Consider the following 21,978-nt stretch of genomic DNA (forward strand, 5'->3'; position numbering starts at 1 on the left):
AAACAATTTAGATCGTTCAGTATAAGCTAACATTCATACAATGTTATCTTATACAATTATAATTTTAGCACAACTGTGACACCATGTGTGCAGTGGATTGCTAAGTCAATGATTCAAGGTTTGTCAAACTGTGACTTGACTTGAACTGACACATGACTAAATTGTTATCTTGATGATCACTGACTGACTAGTTATTATTTCACGAACTGTTTCCCGGAGGCAGTTTTTTTTAAATTAAAAAAAAAAAAAAATCCTAATCTTAAATTCACTTTATTTTCAAATGTATTTGCCTTAAAAAATTATGTTATAAGAACCCTGTGCAAAACTCAGCACCGGCTTTTTAGATTGTGTTTTTTTTTTTTTTTTTAGAACAGGAATCCCAGAATATAATGAAAATGTAATAAACCTTATATATTAAAACTAGAACCAGGTGATAAACTACAAGATAAATCTACATTTGGATTATCAAATACCAACACATTACTTATACTTCAGAAAATTTTATTCTTACCATGCGAATCATTATTTGTTGATTTGTTTCATGGCGCTTGTGTCATTTTCATTTTACTCAGCATTTTGAGGTGCTGCTTTTTGTGCCCAAAAGCCCCCCGACCTTATCTGTAATCACTATCCAACTATAAAGGTGCTTCTGCTGGGGCTTCATCTCTTCTTTAAAACAGAAAACTCACAGGTGACTCTTAATTGCAGGCTGTGATTAAAGATAACAGTGTGACCTTTACAGCTGAAGCCAAAATAGGAGCCAGACTAAAGGATGCTTTGGTTTAAACAGCCTGCTCCTTCCCACAATATATCTCCTGTCCCATTCAGTGCAGGGCTCCAGTGTAGTCAGGGACCATTACTGCACCATTAGGCTACTGTTTGCCTCGCCTTCATAGGGGGACTCCTTTGACCACCCTGCTGACTGCTTTTGTTCCTGTGCCATTAAAAAAACAAACCATTTCTCTCTTTGTTTGTCCACTGCTTCTAAGCAGGCAGCAGCCAGGGAGACGGACACGTAGGGAGAGGGATACATTTAAAAAAAAAAAAAAAGAAAGTGGTGGGTTATTGATGGTGGTAGTCAGTGCTTGATATGGCTGTCCAGAGGCAGGGAGGCTTGGAGTCGATGTCCCTGGGGTCGTCTTTGTCTGGGGATCATTCCTGAGGGAGCTGGCTTCACTCTGCTGGCTTGTGAAGATAAGCACTCTCTCCACATGCTGAGAGAGCACGATAAGGGGATTGCTTCACTAAATTATATATATAAAAAAAGAAGCCCTGCCATTGGAGCTGCTAAAAAGAGACTTTATCAGGTTAACTGGGAAACACCCTCCATCCCATTCCTCCAGCCATAAATCACAATTTGTTTTTCCTCAATTGAGCATGCTCAGTATGGGGAGGGGGCACAGCAAACATGTGCAGATAATTATAATTATGCTTAATCTTGTTTTGTAAGAAGAACCTGCCAACACCTTCTCCTTGTTACTTAGCAGTATTTAAACATATAATCATTTATAACACATTATAATGTAGTTGTAAGCAGATTTAAGGCGTTAATCAATTTAAAATGCTACCATGTTATTAGTACTAATCATTGTCTGTTTCTATACCAGCCTGGGAAACTTCAGGGACACTTACAAAAAAATCAAACAAATAAATTTTGAATTTTGATAAATTACAAATAGATAATTATAAATAGAAAAGGAGCAGCGTGTCCTGTAAAACAGCTTAAAATAGTTAATACTATAACATGAAAAAGTGCAAAACAAATTTATACAATAAACAATAGTTTAGATTGAAATAATACAAAAATCATATGATATTGCTTTGAACTTTAATAAAATTAACTGTTCCTCCTTTTTTAAACATTAACAGTATTTTCGGTGACAAAAAAGGAATTCAGAAAATCACAATTGCTTATAAACATTTAAAATGTAGACTTTTAGGTGAAAAACTAAAAATGTAATCTGAGAAGAAAACCCCCCCACCGCAAACTATGCCATGACTGAACTTTTAATGTTTTAATGCATTTTAATATTTTTTATTCCTTCTCCCATTCTTTTCTAAAACAATCTAAGCCTCGTCTGTCCATCACCTCTGCCGGGCACCCTCTCATAGCTCAGCCTTCCCTTCTTCGATGGTGACAACACTGCAAATGTAAAAAAAACAACAACAAAAAAAATAAAGTAAGAACAAATGGGCTATGTTAGCACCTAAACGTTTACCTGCAAAATAAGAAAAAGGAGACTATAATGTGCATTTCCAACCACAAACTCTGTTCAGGATCATTTTCTCGTGCAGCTCTGAACATGGGATCTATAAATTAGATCACCCAACACAACTCCTGTTATGCGCACTTATACTTGTTTGCTGGTTCTCGTGTGACTACTCAACTAAATTTTTAATTATAAGATGTAGATAAAGGACCTGGGAGGAAAATCGAGAAAGTTAAAATTGCTGAATGTTTATTCTCAGAGACTTGGGGATGTCACAGCAGAACTCCACGCTGACAGTCTCACCGGGAGTAGCACGGCATTATGAACGTTGCCATAGTTTGTCATGATTTAGAGGGGTCTTGTTTTTCTGTATATAGTGGACTTTTTTTGTTGTTGCTTTAGTTGTAAAGCAACAACAACAAAAAAGGTTAAAAAAAAAAAGATTCTGAGCATGCTCCTCGTCTTGCTCCTCACCTGATGTGCTGTCTTCAGGCTTGGAAACTATTGACTCTTGAAGTAAAAGTGACTCAGCTCACATCACCAGCATAAAATTCAGGTTAGTATGCCAGACAATAAAAGTTGTTTGTTCTCTGTGCAAGTTTGAGGACCATGGTGTAGAATGCACAATGTACTTTATACTTTGTTGCATTTTCCTGCCATTGTAAACTTGTGAATGGTCAACTATACAAACTACATTCACTTTCAAAGTAAAAGCTCCACCTTTTTGAAACAACTTTTACTCTGAAGGCAAATGGTCTCCATTTGCGACTTGTGTTGCACTTTTCAGTTTTACTGCTGCTCAGAGAGATTTTGATGAGTATTTACAGACATAGACATCTTCCACAAAAACTACAGGGAACCATGGCAACGTAAGTATAGAATCAAAGGTTGTGTCAACAGCTAGTATTGTGCTAGAGACCTGAACAGCTTCTATTTCTATTTTTCACCTGATCCAATCAAGCCTGCAGCCTCTCTGTTCCTCTTCCTCTCCTCTCCTGCCCAGCATCTGGAGCCGTAGTTGGCTGAAAGTGATGTCATCCCTCCCCCAACGTGATCATGACCCCACAGGATACCTGTAGGTGTGCTAAGACTGTAGGTGATGTGCTGACTGGGAGGATTAAAGTCCTTGTAGAGTGTAGGGTATGTGGACGTTTGGGGGCTGGCTGGCTGCTGCAGGTTGGTACTGTAACTGAAGGTAGAGTCCAGTTTGAGTGGGCTGTCAGCAGGGTGTGAAGAAGTGGTGTAATCGTTTAGCGGAGTCTTGCGTGTCCACTCATTGACTGATCTTTCAACAACCCTCCCCACTGCTCCAGCTATGCTCCTCCAGCCAGAGATCTTCCCATCCTCTCTCCATGGATCATTGATGTTCCAGCTTCCCTGGAAACAAACATCTGAACTGCCAAAAGTATCACTCAGGTCAAGTTTGAAATCTGAGTTGCCATCCTCGAATATTGGGTAGAAGCTCTCCTGTGGAATCTCGAACAGGAAGCTGGTGTTCTGGTTGCTACAGAGAAGGTCTGGATGGGGGGACTTCATGCATTCATAATCCCCAGTGTGAGTCTGTAGGCTGCTTTGTTGGTTTGTCTCAGTGGTCAAAGTTTGACGGTCTTTTGGATCTGCTGCCAGTGGATACAGGGAGGTCGTGTCACTGAAGAGCTAAACTCGGAAGAGAAGGAGAGAAAAAATCAAATTTAATTTCTTAACAACTCGGTTTTTTTATGCATTTATTTTCTAAATATTTTGGGGACTTTTTCAGCTTTATTTGATAGACACAGTGAAGAAAGGACAGGAAAGCGGGGGCAGAGAGAGGGGAAGACATGCGGCAAAGGGCCACGGGTCGGACTCAAACCCGGGTCGGCTGCTCTTAGCCGTATGGCATATGGTCACCTGCTCAACGCATTGAGCTAAACCGGCGCCCGGAACTCTGTTTATTTTTATTTGTAATTTGTACTTCTGTGTAAAGTAATAAGCTTTTGTAAAACAAGTGTTCGAAATACAAACATATTTACAGCACATGATCACCTTTAGCACTTTATGTGGCACCTCAGGAAGCAGCTCCTTCAGCTGACACAATGAGGCCCCCAGGAGCCACTCAAAGGATGGTACTCTGCTCAGCATCAGCTGTCCAACCAGGGGGTTAATGCAAGGGAACTGTGACAAACATTCTTCTTCCTGGAGGAAGCAAATGGGAAAAAAAAGAAATGCAATCAATGACAAAACATGTAATAGATTTTGATTCATAAAATAAATAAATAAATAAAATCACACAGCAGACATAAGACAGTTGTAAAAGGTGCATTTAGTTTTTGTCTCTTTGAAACTTCACAACCATTTATGGAATAATTTCTGTTTCAAACCTATGAGGTCCTGACTGGTCTCTCAGTATAAGTAGTTAAAGCTCTTTAAGATGGCGCCGGTGAGGTCGGCTGCCGTCACGACTGCTCCGACCACTTTTTCTTTGTCTTTGTTTTTTAAGTTAGTTTTCAGCGTTTCTAAATCGGCAAAATCATCACCATTGGGTACATTAGGTATGACAGTGACACTCTTGTTTCTATTGGTATACAATGTACTCACAATTCGAAGTTTTTAACTCCGGATCCGAGCTGGCCGAGTGAGATCTCGAGGGAGAACAAAGGGAAGCGGCGGCGGCCTAGAGGGAAGCGAGCCGGCGTCAGGAACAGGCTGAGAGCTCGTGCACACTACACACCTCTGCCTAGCATCCTGCTCGCCAACGTCCAGTCACTGGAGAACAAGCTTGACGACCTCAGGGCCAGGATAAAGTTCCAGAGAGACATTCGGGACTGCAATCTCCTCTGCTTCACCGAGACATGGCTGAACCCAGCGGTGCCGGACCACGCCATCCAGCCGGCCGAGTTCTTCTCGGTTCACCGCATGGACAGGACACGGGACTCGGGGAAGTCAAGGGGAGGCGGCGTGTGTTTAATGGTGAACAACAACTGGTGCAACAGTGCGAACGTTGTTCCTCTCACACGCTCCTGCACACCAAATCTGGAACTACTGTCCATCATGTGTCGTCCTTTTTATCTACCTCGGGAATTTACATCGGTCATTGTAAGTGCCGTTTATATTCCACCACAAGCGGACACGGTCACCGCCTTATGCGAGCTGCATGAGGCACTCACACAGCACCAGACACAACACCGGGACGCTGCGCTTATTGTGACGGGGGACTTTAATAGCGCCAACCTCAAACGCGCAGCGCCGAACTTTTATCAACACATCACCTGCCCCACCAGGGGTGAAAGGACACTGGACCACTGCTACACTACGGTCAAGGACGGCTACAAGGCACAATCCCGCCCCCCGTTTGGCAAATCTGATCACGCCGCCATCTTCCTCATGCCAAAATACAAACAAAGGCTGAAACAGGAAGTTCCGGTTCAGAGGAAGGTCGCGCGCTGGACGGATCAATCGGTGGCCGCGTTACAGGACGCACTCGATGACGCAGACTGGGGCATGTTCAGAAACAGCTCCGACGATGACGTCAACGTGTTTACGGAAGCGGTTGTGGGATTCATCGGGAAACTAGCGGATGATACCGTGGAGACAAAGACTATCACAACGTTTCCCAACCAGAAGCCGTGGGTGGATAAAACCATCCGCGACGCTCTGAGATCCCGCACCGCTGCCTACAACACGGGACTCATGACGGGGGACATGGACCCGTACAAAGCCGCGTCATATAACGTGCGGAGGGCGGTGAAAGAGGCGAAGCAGCGCTACGGGAGGAAACTAGAGTCACAACTCCAACAGAGTGACTCTAGGAGCCTGTGGCGGGGACTAAGGACAATAACGGACTATAAAGCACCAACAACCGGTATGACGAACGCGGCCGTGACTCTGGCAGACGAGCTGAACACTTTCTATGCTCGCTTCGAGGCTGCAGCTAAGGTCTCCAACAATGCTAGTGTTAGCGGCGCTAACGGCTGCAGACAGGAAGATACTGCCAGCACCGGAAACGTGCTCGTCATCTCCGAGCATGAAGTAAGGAGAGCCTTCAAGAGAGTGAACACCAGGAAAGCAGCAGGACCAGACGGCATCCCAGGTCGTATCCTAAGAGACTGCGCATACCCGCTAGCTCCTGTGTTCACTGAGATATTCAACATCTCTTTATCTTAGTCGGTGATCCCCACATGCTTCAAAGAGTCCATCATTGTTCCTGTCCCGAAGAAACCCCACCCTGCTTCTCTCAATGACTATCGCCCTGTAGCCCTCACCTCAGTAGTGATGAAGTGCTTTGAACGCCTGGTCAGAGACTTCATCATTTCTTCACTACCAGACACACTGGACCCACTACAGTTCGCTTACCGTCCAAATCGTTCCACAGACGATGCCATCTCTCATCTCCTCCACACATCACTCACTCACTTGGACACTAGAAGGGGGAATTATGTTAAAATGCTCTTCATAGACTACAGCTCTGCATTTAACACCATAATTCCCTCCACACTCACCACCAAGCTGGAGCATCTGGGACTCAGCTCATCTATGTGTCAGTGGATCTCCAACTTCCTAACTGGCAGACCACAGGCAGTAAGGATGGGCGGACATGTCTCAGCCTCCACCACTCTCAGCACTGGAGCCCCCCAGGGGTGTGTTCTGAGCCCCCTGCTGTACTCTTTGTACACATATGACTGTGTGGCCACTACCAGCTCCACCACCATCATCAAGTTTGCTGACGACACCGTCGTGGTGGGCCTGATCTCTGATAACAACGAGACGGCCTACCTGAAGGAGATTAGGAATCTGGAGAACTGGTGCCAGAGGAACAACCTCCTTCTAAACGTCAGTAAGACAAAGGAGCTGATAGTGGACTTCAGCACTAAGCAGGAGAGGAACTACCAGACCCCCGTCATCAACGAGTGCCCAGTGGAGAGAGTGGACAGCTTCAAATACCTCGGAGTTCACATCACGCAGGACCTGTCATGGTCCTGTCACATCAACACCGTGGTGAAAAAGGCCCGTCAGCGTCTCTACCACCTCAGACGCTTGAGAGACTTCCAACTGCCCTCCAAGGTGCTCAGGAACTTTTACTCGTGCACCATAGAGAGCATCCTGGCGGGAAACATCTTAACCTGGTTCGGGAACAGCACCATGCAGGACAGACGAGCTCTACAGAGGGTTGTGCGGTCAGCTGAGCGCACCATCCGCTCTGAGCTCCCTGACCTGCACTCAATCTACAGCAGGCGGTGCTGGACCAAGGCCAGGAAGATTGTGAAGGACCTCAGCCATCCCAACAACAGACTGTTCTCTCTGTTGAGGTCAGGAAAGCGATTCCGCTCCCTGAAGACCAACACAGAGAGACTGAGGAGGAGCTTCTTCCCGCAGGCGATACGGTCTCTCAATCACACCACCACACAGTACTGACCCACACATATGGTTCTTACACACACACTGGACTTTCTGGACTTTGGTTTTGCACAACACTGGTCACTATATTCTTCATTTCCGGTTAATACTTGTACAGCTGCTGTTATTGTGTATATATTTATTTATATTTAGATTCCTTCATACATTCTTATATAGTTCTATATTGTGTATTGTGTATTTTGTTGTACAGTTATTTTATTTTCAACTTTAATTTATATATTTATCTTTATCTTATTCTTCCCAGTTAAATTTACCCTTCATTCTAATTTGTGTTGTACAGTTATTTCATTTTTAACCTTAATTTATATTTTATTCCTTCCTAGTTAAATTTACCCTTTTTAATTTTTCATATTTATTTCCTATCTTATTCATAGCCTTTTCCTTTTTTGTTCTCTTTAGGTCACGAGCAGTTGTCCAAGCATTTCACTACATATCGTACTGTGTATGACTGTGTACGTGACGAATAAAATTTGAATTTGAATTTGAATTTAATGAAAAAACATTCTGTTTACTGTGAATTTCTGTCTATGTAGATGGCATTTTTCCCTGATTTATCAGTATTAATTATCACAGTTAATAATAAAATATCTTGGTCTCCAACCACTGTTTTCTGCAATGTGACTACAGAAATACAAAAACAAATCTACACAGAACCTGTATTTTCTAACTGTATGATGTCCAGTTATCCCTCTTGATTACAACTGGACCAGCTTATAATTAACCATAGAAAAAAAATGTATCCACATGCTCTTAAGAATAGAGTCAAAACACTGCTTTAATTCATCACTGAAAACAGTGCAATTTATTCTAGACCTTTCTGTATGAATAGCTTTGATTTGGGGATATGAGTTTCACCTGTGAGGGCATCACAGTCAGCCAGTCTCTGTTCAAGAAGCTGACAGGGTCTCTGTCACTGGACATCAGGCTGTGGAAGCAGATCTGACTGATGGACTTTGCCATTTCCAATACATCTGACACTAACAGCACCTGCAAGACGATGTACAGAAATGCCTGTATCCTACTGTTGTTTATTCTTTTTTATTACTTTTGGTCTTTTTGTTTAAAATATTGGTGAAATGTCTTCAATATCCTGAAAGGATATTAATTTGACTTGAATGAAGATGATAATCATAATAATGATCTGTTACAGAGAGGGGCACCACTTATGTTCTACCTTCACATCCAAATCCTCAGACTTCATTCTCAATAGCACCAGAGATGAATAGACTAGCACCAAGTTGCTGAAGGCCTCACTGGAAAATCTGCACACACACAAAATCAAGCCTTCTCATATACTACTACTGTTTAGGGGAGATAAATAAGGACCCTTTTGGAAGACAAAATCATCAGGTTTTAGGGTCAATACTTGGTTCAAAGTTAAATACACTCTCCAAGTGAGGGTGTAGGGTTAAGTATATGTGGACACCCACCTTCCTCCCTGACCTTCTGGACAATGAAGGATGAGCCAGCAGCAGCTGTACTGAAGAGAGAGAGCAGTCAGCCTCATCACCACTCCCTCACTGGCTCGCTCTTGACATAGTTCATCCTGCTCCTACACACACACACACACACACACACACACACACACACACACACACACACACACACACACACACACACACACACACACACACACACACACACACACACACACACACACACAGCAAAAAAGTGTGTGTTTTTCTTTAAGTAGTTGCAGAGTTTATTGGTCAGCATTTTCACTTAAGAGACTCATTAGAGCATTGGGACTAAACGCAGAGGAAATCCGCCCCCATAACAAGTCTAACTGTGTATATTGTCTTTATGAGGACTGATTGGACTGAAATGAAAGTTACATAATGCTTCAAAATAACTGCCCAGAAGTGTATCAAGATGGTCGTCAAGTGGTGAGAGTGGGATCTAAAACAAATTGGCTAAAACAAAGATGTTTAAAAAGCTGAAACCATAAAACTAAGTATGGAAGCACACTTTTATCACTGATTTTGTCTGTAAGTCAAAAATTTGAGTTATGCATGTTGAAATTTCAACTTAAAAACTCAAAATTTTGAGTTAAGTATCTCAAAAATTTCATCACAATAACTTACCAGTTTAAATTCCATGTACATTTTTTCTCAGCATTAGAAAAAAGCTTCCATACCTAAGTGAAACACATGTTACCAGTTCCCTTAAAAACACTGTCAGACATCGGATTTTTATTTTATCACAGACATTTACAAACCATGAAGAGCCTGAGATGTGTAAAGAAAAATGTTTCCTTTCCCACATTTGTGGAGTCTACTGTTATTAGATGTGCTTTAAAATTTACAGCTACCACCGTATTACGTGAAGTTTCCTCACAAAGATGAAGTGTTTATGTGTTTCCTGATACCTGAATTACGATGGCGGTGCTTTCATCCACTGTGATGAGAGTGTAATTGTGGATCCCTCCGAGCCTCTTCAGGGAGGGACAGTGGCTCCTCTCCAGCACCATCACATTAAACCTGTGACAGACATGTTTCACCAAATGATCAAACAGTGCTCTCGTCAGGACTGGGAGGTCAGGTAAAAATGCTAAAAAAAAAAAAAATGCTAACAAAAAAAAAAAAAAAGCCTTTGCTGTCTGAAGGTCAGGAAAGTCCAAGGCAGAGGCAGCATATTGATTGATTGATTTTTAGCTGTCAGAGTTATAATTATCTGTTAAAATGTCAAAAGTGATACAGCAGAACTAGAAAATAAGTTTCCTCCATCCATGATATGAGTAAACTCTGTGATGACTACAACAGCACTCAGACTGCAGGCTTACTTACAAGGCTTACAAGGATATTTAAAAGTACAATTGGAGGCAGAGTCTTCATTTTTCCGTGGGGCCAGCTCCTACTTTCAAGATTAGGCTTAAAGCATATAGTTATAGGCTTGATCAGGTGACTCTGAGTCGTCCTTTAACCCTTTAAAACCGGTTGGAGCAGGCACGTTCCGTTTTGCTTAACTATTTTTAAATCCCTGTAGAACCGGAACCACGTAAGCTACCGCAATAATTTTTTTTGCATATGAAACCGGAGGAGTTGTACTTACATCTTATGCCATCAGCTTGCCCTGGGTCATGGTTTCCTTCCACATATAGCTTTGCAAAAATTTGGATTATAATATTTATTTTCATTTTTCCTGCAGTATATAAAAATTGACTATGACTATGAATTTAATTTCCTGTTGTTGGAAACTATTTTGTGCAACTTTTTTGTATTTACAGTTGTGAGGGATAAACCTCTTAAATTTCTTTAACTAGAAATATATGTAAAAAACCAAAAACAATTTTCAATTTTTTGTAGTTTATTGCATTTTTTTGCAATTTATGTAGTTACTATGGACTTAATGCATACATATTATTACAATTTGGGCTATAACGGTTGTATTGATGTATAGCAACTTGAAATGCTCTCAAAAATGGCACTACTGCGTGTAAAAATATAAAGATAAGCTCTGGCGGACTTGGTTCTATGGTAGGTCTTAAAGGGTTAATTACCCTACAATGGATTTAGGCTGATGGGGCTTTGCCATGATGCACTGTTCCTTTTTCATTCATGCGCTTACATACTACTCTGCATTAACTGTTATTAAAATCTGGCTGTAGTTTTCTGTTTAACTTTAAATTAAAACTTCTTATATTAGATTATGTGATATGTAACCTGATGTTAGTTATTTTTACTATTTTTTCATCTCAGCTACTCAGATGTAAAACATTTAAAAATTATTCTGATGTAAAGGCTGGTCATAATACTCGATACTTGAACACAGTTGTTTTTACTTGTCTGGATGAGGAGGAAAACTCACTCTGACTCAAGCATTTGCAGTAGCAGCGGATAGTTAATAAGTCCCTCCGTCACAAACAACACATACGGCACGTTGTCCTCCAGGCACCACAAGATATTCTCTTTAGGGAAACAAGCACATTTAAAAGCATTTAAGCGAACATATCAACAATAATATGAATATGTGGAATTTGGTGGCAGCTGACCTGCATCAGAGACGGTGGTGTTGAACGTTAGGTGGCTGATGCTCCTCTCCCTACAGATTGCAGACCATGGAGACTGGCCCGGATGGTCGTACTCCACGACTAGAGAGAAACAGGTCCAAGGGAAGTCGGGGCCAATATCCTGTTCATACACCACCACGCACACACTATCATGCATGCTGTAAAAAGGATAGAGGTGTGACAACAATGTGTTTACTTATACTCAAGACAGTGTGATGAATGGCTCCTAATCTGAAAATATAGCTATGAGATGTATACATTTTGCTATTGCCAAAATATAAAATAATAAAATAGATATTATTTACCATTTGAAACTGAAAATACGCTTTTCAAATCTTTCAGAAACAATAAAATAAAATAAAGAATGTATGTTAATTAAAAAAAATAACTTGGAAAGCAGGGGATGGGACCTCAAGCACAGCTTTATTGTGTCTCTACAATATCATGTAATTATATATGACTTCATATCTCTATATACCAATGTATCACACAGGCCTAGATGAATGAACTATGATACACTTTTACCTGCTGACTACGCTTGCACCATTGAGCTTTATCTTGTCCTGCTCTGGACAAACTGCAGTTGCGCCTCAAACAACAACAAAAAAACACAAATATAATTAACTCTATGACACAATGACAGTCACCTGTTTGTCTTATTTCTGCATGTTTTGCAGCATTTAATTTTTCTTTGAATATTTTTTAGTTTAATAACCTTTGACTGAAATGACTGAAATGATCAGTGAGCTGCTTACCTGTCACCTGGTTCAAGCTGTTGATTATTGTTGATCTGCTGCTATCACAGTGAACTGATACGATAACAAGAATCTGCACAAAGGTAAATAAGCAACTCTTATCAAGTGTTTTTCACATAAGGATTTATGACTTTAACGAATATCATATTTAGCTTATAGAAGTATATGATTGATTACACAATACTGACTTTATCTGTGCTGTTCTGTCCTTTACTGCTGTTCAGCCACTCAGCCACCAGGTGCTGGAGCTCCTGCAGTTTGAGGCTGGACTCCTGGTTTTTCTGAGTGAGGTAGAGGATGATGTGCAGCCTCTTCAGCAGCTGCTGCAGACTCTGCTCTGCACATCCCTTAGCTGCCTTTGTCAGGTACTCTGTTGTCCAAGAACACCAGGTTAAAAATCTCACAACATGGCATCTGTTTGGTTAAAACCTCAGTGTAGACACTGAAACTAAAGTTAAGATTTTGGAAATTCCAGCTTCCAGTTTTGAGTGATGGGATCCCACATGATTGCATAATTTCTATCGTACTGTTTTAGAATATTTACAGGGGATATTTCTGTATCTTACCCAGGTTCTCTCCTACTGGCTCGACAAAGTCGTTACTTATATGAAAGTAAAAACAATATCATACTACGTTATAATAAAAATAGCACAATTATAAAATTTACTTTCAGTTAACTGTTTGAACTTTTAATTTATTACAATTAGATTTTTCCCACCTTTACAACTGCAGCATTTTGAACTAACTTAATAAACTTTAAAGGTTGGGTGCTTGTGTGACAGTAGTTCATCTCACCCAAACCCGTACTGAGGTCGCACTTCAGCAGCAGCTCCTTAAATGTCACCAGCACATGAATCAGAGCTGCAAGGTTGAAAAGCGCTTCCTGATCTGCAACACAGTGGGAGAGGGAGTAGATAATTTACTTCTGTCAAATCTAGGTTTAATACATTAATACAACAACATGCAAATTAAAACATTAACATGGCATTTCCTACCTTTGATCAGTTCTGCAGTCTGTGCAGGGGCCCTGCAGAGTGCCCTCTCCTGTTGTTTGAGAAGGAAGTGAGTTTGGTCTGGTGCCAGGCTGCTGAAGTCTCCACACCCTGGGAAGTTGAGCCCCAGCTGTCTGGCAGAGCTCAGACAAGGCTGAGCGAAGGCCAGCAGCTCACAGTAGGCTCGCTGCTGGCTGTCTGCACAGGGTTTAAAACACTAATTTAAAACACCATCTGAAGCACCATGCTTTCCAAACAGACCCTACTACAGTCTGGTCAATGAGACATGCAGTCAAGCAGCCTGACTCCCAAACTTTGCTGGCCCCCCATGTGGTCCCTCCTGTCAAGACCTGTCTCTTTTTGTCATATTTTTCAAGTAACCTATATTGGAAATTCTGTTTTTGGTCTGTGACCCCAATATTTTTAGTAGCCCCAATAGGGCCACCCCTATGAAAAAATTATGGAGGCGCCTGGCTTTCAGGTCTCCATTAAATTGCTGCTAATGATACATTTGTAAAAGTGTGGAATTACTTGACTGAAACTCAAATGTGAACGTAAGGTGTGGATATTTGTAACTTTACTTCACTCTGATAACTTGTGTTGCACCTGTAGGTTTGATCTTAACTACTTTGCTGTCCCGTCTTTGCTGTGATTTTCCACTGAGTTGACCCATCCACTGATTAGCAGGTTCTTCCTCTCTGTTTGAATTTCCTGGCCTCACGTCCAGTGTTTGACTCTGCACTGGAGAAGGCTGCAGCTCTGATAATAGTGCTTGGTGGTTCACCTCATGTGCTGATAAATAAAAGGATGAGCTTAGGTAAAACATGTTTTTATTAGGCTACATTAGTTTTTACAGGTGTACATCTGGAGTCATAGCAAGAAAGTTCAGGTCAAGGGTAAATTTATTGGATCTGTTAGGGTTTTTAACTATTAAAAAAAAAATCAGCTTACCTGAGAGCTTTAGAGCCTTCTTAGAAACAATGCCCTCTTTATGTGAGTTGGATGAGCAGAAGTTTATAAACTTATCGGGATTAAAAGATTAGCTGAAGAAATTATGATGATTACTGAGGAATCTAACATGAAGAATCTAAGAGCTTTACAGTGCATTCATGCGTTTTGTTTTCTTTTGTGGGAAGTGTAGGGATCTGTGGCTACACACGGTTTTCCTGTGGAGACTTTGACTATAATACTTCATTTACATTTTTCACATAATAGATACAAACATTCTGGTCTTAAGTTCAGAGAACAATGTTTGAAAATAAAGCTGCAAAAGCATAAATCACCTTCAGACTATGCAAGAACAGATAGTAAGCATAGTGTACCTGCAGTGCTGCCTGAGCTCTGAGGTGATGCAGAAACAGGAGCGATCTGCTGAGACCTAAGCATCATGAAGGTGGCCAGGGGGTCAAGGTCCAGCTCTGGTGGATTTCTTGCCAACAGCAAACCTCTGTCATCATCTCTAGTATTCAGTGTGGAGGCCTCCTCAGAAATCTTTGCACTCAGCTCCATCTGACAGTCATGTCCTTGTCTGCTGATGCCTTTTTCATGAGCTGAAGACCAGCTTGCAACTTCTGAAAACTTCTTGCCACCAATATCATATTTGGTGGTGACAGGAGCTGGTTTGACATCTTTATTCACTGTGTTGAACGCAGGCATCTGGGAGGCATTCAGAGATGAATCATCAGTGGGTTTCTTTTGGAGAAGAGTTTCAGCTGTGGTGCTCAATAGAAAGGAGTCGACTGAAACCAGAATAGAAGGAAAATAGATGAGATCTGATGATACTTAATATAAATAATTTTTGCACTTCAACTAAAAAAAAACCCAAAACACCTGAAACAATTAACCTGGTTTTGACTGGCATTTCGGCATTTAAACCAGCTCCAGGTGAGCTGCCAAAAAACAGTGATGGACAAAAACTATCATGCAAACCACCAACCACCACAGAGTGGATAATTCCTAAAGGGGTCTGAGCCCCACCTGAGACTGATTACTGCTCTGCATCAAAAGGAGCAAGCAGAGGAGGTTCTGGCATAGAATCCTTTCAGGATACCACCTAGATGAGATATTTCGGGCATGTTTAGCCAGCAAATGCCCAAGCAGACCCAGTTCATGTGGAGACATTACGTCTCTCAGCTAGATGGGAACATTTTGGTGTGTCCTTGAAAGAGATGGAGGAGGTGGCTGGGGAGAGTGAAGTCTGGGTATCTCTACTCAGACTGCTGCTTCCAAGAAATGGATGCGGAAAAGTGTCAGTAAACCGAAAGCTTAGTAATTAATTATCTACATATGTTTAATACAGCTACACATGGACTCATGCACATCTAAAAACCAAAAACACTCACCCTCCACATGTTCAGGTGGCAGTTTACTTAAGTCTTCTCCAGTTTCCTCTCTGATGGAGGGAAGATCAGACTTCATATTCTCTGTGAAGTCGCAGCAGCAGCACAAAGATAACTGCGGGACTTCCGTCTCCATCTCGGACTGCAGTTTGTCAGCAGTGCTTATGAAACTTTCTTTCTCTAGTTTGATAACTTTTAAGGCTTCCCACAGAGGCTGGAAGTCAACAGCTGGTTCATACATTTGAGGCTCTGTAGGAAATACAGCAATTTAGTGACACAGTTCAGAGATTTCTGTGTTCAGTACGTCTGTAAATGTGATAAATTAGAAACAAAAAAACAAAACAAAAAAAATCTCACTTTAAGTCCAATCATGACACAAAAACATGCACCCCAGAGTTTTCATGATAGCAACATTCATTTGAATTGACTTTCTCTGCATGGTAAACGGTCACATTTTGTCAACCCCTGTCCCTAGATTGTGATACATTACGTTTTAAGTCTCTACATCCAATTTGAGACTCCATTTAGAGCTGCAAACCCATCAGAAATGTTTAAGTAGATGGGTGGTTGAAGACCAAGATGTTTTGGGGCCACAGTGACATCTTGTGGTCTCCAAAAACATCAGCCTTTTAACTATTGATGCCAAAGCACTGCAGCACCTCAGTGAGTTTTAAAGTCCTCTTAGTCAGAAGTGCTGCAGCAGATTCACCCCAAATTTTGCATAATAAAAACAAAATGTGTACTCATATGATTTAAACTTAATGGCTTTTGTTCCCCCTGCTGATTCCCCCAAAGTCACTTTAGCAAAACTGTCACAGTGAACAAAGTGGTTTCTAAAGAGCCAGTGGAGGCTTTGGCACTTTTCCACTGTTAATCAGTGTTGAGTATTTAATGTGGAAAATTTGTGGAGTCTTCCTTTAATTACAAAATTACCTGACAACAGAAAGCCGACCACAAAGTTCAGGTGCTTCTCTGCCTTCCAAAGCACCGCCTTCATCTCTTTCTGAGCTCTCGGCGACACCAAAGATCTAGATGAAAATCATTATTGTTTCAAAAGCTTCTCCAATTACCATAAAATGGGAATCACTCATATTTTCTCATCATGCTGTAGCAGTTTATAAGAATGTTAATCCAGATGACTTACAGATGACATCTCTATGTGTGCATCATGCTTGTTCAGTTAATGTGAAATCAGTGAAAGTAAACAAACAAACAAAAAAAACCTATCAGAACTGTTTAGTTAGCAGCTCAACCTGACATTACTCACATTCTGCAACAAGGAGACATCTCTTCCTTCTTGAGCTCAGAGGTGGACAGACAGATGTCAGTTTGACTTTTCAGGGGAGTCGGGTTGAGAGTCAACTCCAGCTCCATTTCAGTGGGAAGCACCGCACATCCTTAAAGACACAGTAAACTAAAACTTACATTGAAAGAGAATTAGACACCTCAAACAATCGAAGAGACATGGTGTGCCTGATGTAGCCTCTGTATATTTCTCTATTATTGGATGAAAAGTATAACCAACAAGTTACAGTTTTTATCTAAGCTCTCTGTACCTGCAAAATCTGACTCAATCAGGCCTCCATTCATCTTGGTTTCTTCACTGGCTTCATCTGGTACATCAAACTTGGAAATATCCACTGAAGGATTTGAAAGGGAAGCTGAAGAAAAGTCAAATATATCAGTTTATCTTTTAATAGTGTTTAAAAAAATATTTTTTATTTCATCTTAAAGGATTTTGGTCTTTGTCACCTTTTCGAAGCACATCTAGGACTGGAATCTCCTCGTCCATCAGCTCAGTGGAAACATTCACATGACTGTAGATGTTTGAAAACCTTGTGAACTTTTCTGTGCTCAGCTGAAGAGTCTCCACTACAGCAGGCAACAGCAGCAACTACAGAGAAAAAACTATTAACAATAAACTGAGCAAATAGTCTCATGTTTATAAGGATTAGTTACCTCTCCGTTCGTGAGTGGCTGTTTAACAAACTCCTCTTGAATGTCTACGCATGTCTGAACATTAGTGGTGTCCACATCTGCCGGTTTTTCATAAGATGCACAGTGCTTGAAACAGCTACAATCCAACAGGTTTAACATGATGGTTAGTGGGGCCATAAACACACAAAGGTTGTTCATTTGCAGGTTTTAAAATGCACCTGAACATGTTGTCTTCTGAGATGGAATTTCCTGATGAGCTCAGCAGCGGGTCAGCTACAGGAAGCATCCTCAATCTGGACAACTTGACTCTCAGTGTAGGCAAATGTCTCTTAAACTCTGCCAGGTGATCGACTGGAATGAGCTCTTCTGGCAAGAAGAGGTCTTTCACAGAACACAAACATGTTTTACTAAACATAACTGATTTCCTTAAGAAGATTAGAATTACAACTTTATTGTAGTATACAGAAATGGTTCACCTTCACTCTTATCCGTGATCGCGTCAGGTGTCTGCTTAAAAAACGATTCCTGACATGGACCATCAGTCTGTGAGTCTTTTAAAAGGGAACCATACAAATCTTCATCTAAATCCTGAAGTGAGTCAGGATTAGAGCTGGGTATCACCTCCACCTCATCTTTCACATCAAATCTGAAAAGTAACAAGTATTGATGATATCGCTCCACAAATACAAAATTCAGTGAATGGATTGTGTTTTTAAACAGGAGAACCTTTCTGTTGAATTTACTGGTGGATTTTTTTCTCTCAAATTATCAAGGACAGAGCCACCGACATTAAGTCTGCAAGTGGAGATCACCTGTCCTGTCAAGGGAATAAATATATAAGCAAATTAACTCATATGGCAGGCATGTGAAGATTACCTGTATCATCAACACACTATTACTGGTTTTTTATGATTGCTTAAGTACTTTCAAAATTACTTTAGTAATTTTACACGTTGATTTATTACAAAGCCCAAAGAGTCATGCTGACAGATTTCTTTCATTAACTATGGCAGCATTTCTTTATCATATATAAAAACTGAAATGTACTATTGAAGTTGCACATCTTTTTCTTATATTAGGATTAAATATGCAGTCAAACTTCTTTGCACTAACAGAAATGAGATTTTCACTAGTCTGGTCCACTTACATCCCCGCTCTACAAACTTAAGTTGTTGTTTTTTTAATACCTCTGACCCACGGTTTCCTGTAGGTGTCTTCAAGCAGCTTTCCACTATGTGGATACAGGTCACTGGCACCTGTCAGGTAAGGTGTTGGCAGAGCCAGCAGGTTCATCATGACTTTCAGACTGGTGCTGGCCTGAAATACACACACAAAGAATCAGAACAACAAGCTTTTAGAGAAATACTCCGGGTAAAATGAACAAGCTCACCTCAAAAACATAGTCAAGAGCTTTAAATCTGATAGCAGGGAAGACTTCAGTCTGGGGAGAGTTGTCCTTTTCTGGCCTGTGCACACAAAGAAGCGGAGTTACAGGTAACATGTCTGTACCTCGGTATCTTACATCACACCAACTAACTTAATGTCTCGTGCTATAAACAAATATATTTATGTAAACGGATAAAAATAACTTTCACGTGGAAATCTTTCAAGTTTATTAGCTTGCTTAGCTAGCAAGTGTCGTACTATAGCTAGGTAACTTTTTTTTTTTTTTACACATTTTTACTCTAAATTTAAAGCTTTAAATATGGAAAGCTGACAAAAAAAATGTAAATAAGAGCACTGTGTGTTTCAGTAACAGCAAACTTACATGATGCAATTAAGTTTTAGTGTTGCGCGGCTGTAGTGTCCAAGATTGTTTTTTCAGGATGCATTAACAGGTCACCAAAAGGTGAAACCGTCACGCATGCGCTCTGAGGCATATGACCAGTAAAGCTAGGATCAGCCTTTGAAAAAAAAATATCTGGATAGTATTTGCCTAAAAAAAATTAGAAAACCTAAAATATTTCTGGGACCCCAACAAGCTCTTTGTAAATCCTGGAAAGGCCTCCACTGAAGTTATAGACCCATGGACACAAATATTTAATGGACGCTGGCCAACGTTTTTTTCTGTGGTTGTGTGGATGGCAATGTTAATACCTAACATAGGCCATCAGAGGCGCTAGAATAAATGTTTTTGGTCTGGTAAGGAACTCGTTTCTGCAGTACAATGGTCCACGAGTCCTTCCTTTCTTCTTGGTGACGAAGCATTTCTATGTCAGGATGTCACCAGATTTCAGTTTGGGTCAGTGCCTACAGGTCTCATTATGCCAGAAACACACATTTATGTGTCAAAACGCCCCTTTAAATTCCCCAATAGACTGAACAAAATAAAAGGTAAATTTAAAAGTCATACATTATTTATTCCTGTATAAAGCCAGTCCACCACGGATAACATCAACTAAGATGTTGACTATGGACTGATTTTAATCACTTAAATCACAGATAACCATAAATAAAGCTCACTGTAATACATATTTCTTAGCTATTTATTCATTATTTTCCCGACACAGTATTTGTGTTAATGTGCCATATTGTGGCACAATGCAAATTGTTTCTATATTAAATATGGAAAAACTGGGTTGCAATTTCCCATACAAATCAACACAATAATAGTTATAGTGTAATAATGAACTAAATGGCTTCTGTGTTTTCTGCTTTTCAATTGCATGTACACTCTACTTTTCACCACAGGAGGGCGCTCTTCAACAGCAACATCATTCAAGGAAGTACAATTACCAATCCAATTCTTCTATATGCCTACAAGATATGGGCCCTCCGGTTTTCACTTTCCAAACATGTGATGATTTTCAATCATACAGAAAAGAAAAGAAAGAGAAGAAAAGAAAAGAAAGTGAAACAAACAGCGAGGTGTTTCCATCCTCTCTATTATCTTTCCCCTCATTAGAAAAAATGGGTGTTGACAGTTTTATCTTTGTGTTGTCTCTTCTGTGACCCTGTAATTCTTCTGTGTATCCTGATTGGATGAACTAAAAGTTATTAAACGCTTAAAGGTCTATGTCTGGAGTTCACTAGTTTCTCATCAAGGTGACAAAATACCAGCATGCTTTACAGGCTTCGCTTTAAGACAGCAGATTCTGCCGATGTGTGCTTTCTCACAGGAGTGATAACATACAGAAAATTCACACTGACATGAAACTGCACTAAATGTGAGCTGGAGTTTGTCTCGATTTCTGGATTACTGCCTCAGGTATTCACAGAATGAACTGAATGTTCTTCCATGATTTAAAACATACAATATAAACAGATGAATATAAACAACCTTAATATAAGGCACAAGTATTTATATAATTTCTAGTTAGAGTCAACTGTATTATAATTATAGAAACTAGTAAATATCATAGCTTTCTATAGTTTGAACTTACAGTAGGTTGTGTGTTATGCAGTGTGGCTCCATGTGGTGACAAGCTGCCTGAACAAGGAAGACATTAGACTGTGAGACTTCATGACGATGTGAGAGGGAGCATGAGTGTCACAGGGCTGCTGAACAGACATTCAAACAGCTGCAGCAGACTTCAGGACAGTAGCTGACATCTCCACAGGCCTGTCAGACTGATTCATCATAAACACAACTCTTATTCTGATGTTTTATTTTCATGTAGAGGATGTTTTTCATCCAGTCACACTGTCAGTGTTTAGCTCAGTTTGGTCTCAGCTACTTTATTCATAGTATATCATAGTATATAATTATATGTTTTAACGTTTGTCCATTATCTTCAGCTTTTTCAGCAATATACACAACATATTATGACTCTTTAGCTCTTTTATTAAATACTTATAACTTTATAACTATATTTACTTACATGGATATTTATTCCAGATAGCTAATTGTTATTATATGTATTTAAACTTATAAAAATATTGCCACATTTATGTAACTATTTAGTTTTATTCTTTTACTTAGAACTACTTTTGCATTATACAACAAACTTATTTGTACTTATTATACAATCTTTTATGGTTTATCCATACTTTGAAATACATAACCTATTCATATTCACTAAGTCCTCTAATTATATTGTAAGTAAGGATTTGTTTAGTTAGTTGAGTGATATTAACCTGCTTACTCTATCACTGGGTTAGGAAGTAAAATGGCAGCCATATTATCAATGACACTCAGTTTAACTAACTATTTACATAGCCTTACATTGAAAACAAGTTAAATTGCTTATGACTTGGTAAAGATTATCTGTCATGCCCAGACAGTGTGGAGAGAAGAAAACAGAGAATGTATTTAGATCAGGTGAAGTTCAGTGTTGTGTCTCTACAAGACCACAGGACTGTCAAGGCTGTGTGAGGGTTTTATGGGCGATGCCTGGGTGAATA

At 40.3% G+C, this 21,978-nt stretch overlaps 1 protein-coding gene across 6 annotated transcripts; it reads right to left on the bottom strand.

The window, feature by feature from the left end:
• Positions 1–1,814: 1,814 nt before the first annotated feature.
• On the bottom strand, positions 1,815–19,543 carry shoc1 (shortage in chiasmata 1). Of its 6 annotated transcripts, none has more exons than XM_085295212.1 (28): positions 19,403–19,531; positions 19,025–19,100; positions 18,822–18,951; positions 18,361–18,451; positions 18,111–18,280; positions 17,853–18,015; positions 17,656–17,770; positions 17,449–17,590; positions 17,253–17,357; positions 16,964–17,093; positions 16,630–16,724; positions 15,700–15,945; positions 14,680–15,096; positions 13,964–14,149; positions 13,361–13,555; positions 13,161–13,253; positions 12,554–12,735; positions 12,366–12,438; positions 12,136–12,187; positions 11,593–11,768; positions 11,409–11,508; positions 9,970–10,081; positions 9,032–9,153; positions 8,776–8,863; positions 8,457–8,588; positions 4,233–4,382; positions 3,158–3,866; positions 1,815–2,143 (listed from the first exon to the last, which is right to left on the bottom strand). In XM_085295212.1, coding segments are annotated over exons 1-28 (4,338 nt in total). In that variant the 5' UTR covers positions 19,405–19,531; the 3' UTR covers positions 1,815–2,057. The 6 variants fall into 6 exon arrangements, 5 of the variants coding, with proteins under 5 accessions (XP_085151338.1, XP_085151337.1, XP_085151342.1 ...); XM_085295211.1 differs by having other exon boundaries at positions 12,136–12,199; XM_085295216.1 differs by lacking the exon at positions 13,964–14,149 and having other exon boundaries at positions 12,136–12,199.
• Positions 19,544–21,978: the final 2,435 nt, after the last annotated feature.

The sequence above is a fragment of the Mchenga conophoros genome, linkage group LG12 (assembly GCF_057382185.1).
Source record: "Mchenga conophoros isolate Kocher_MC1m ecotype Shallow Benthic linkage group LG12, M_conophoros_male_GT1.1, whole genome shotgun sequence".
NCBI classification, from domain to species: Eukaryota; Metazoa; Chordata; class Actinopteri; order Cichliformes; family Cichlidae; genus Mchenga; species Mchenga conophoros.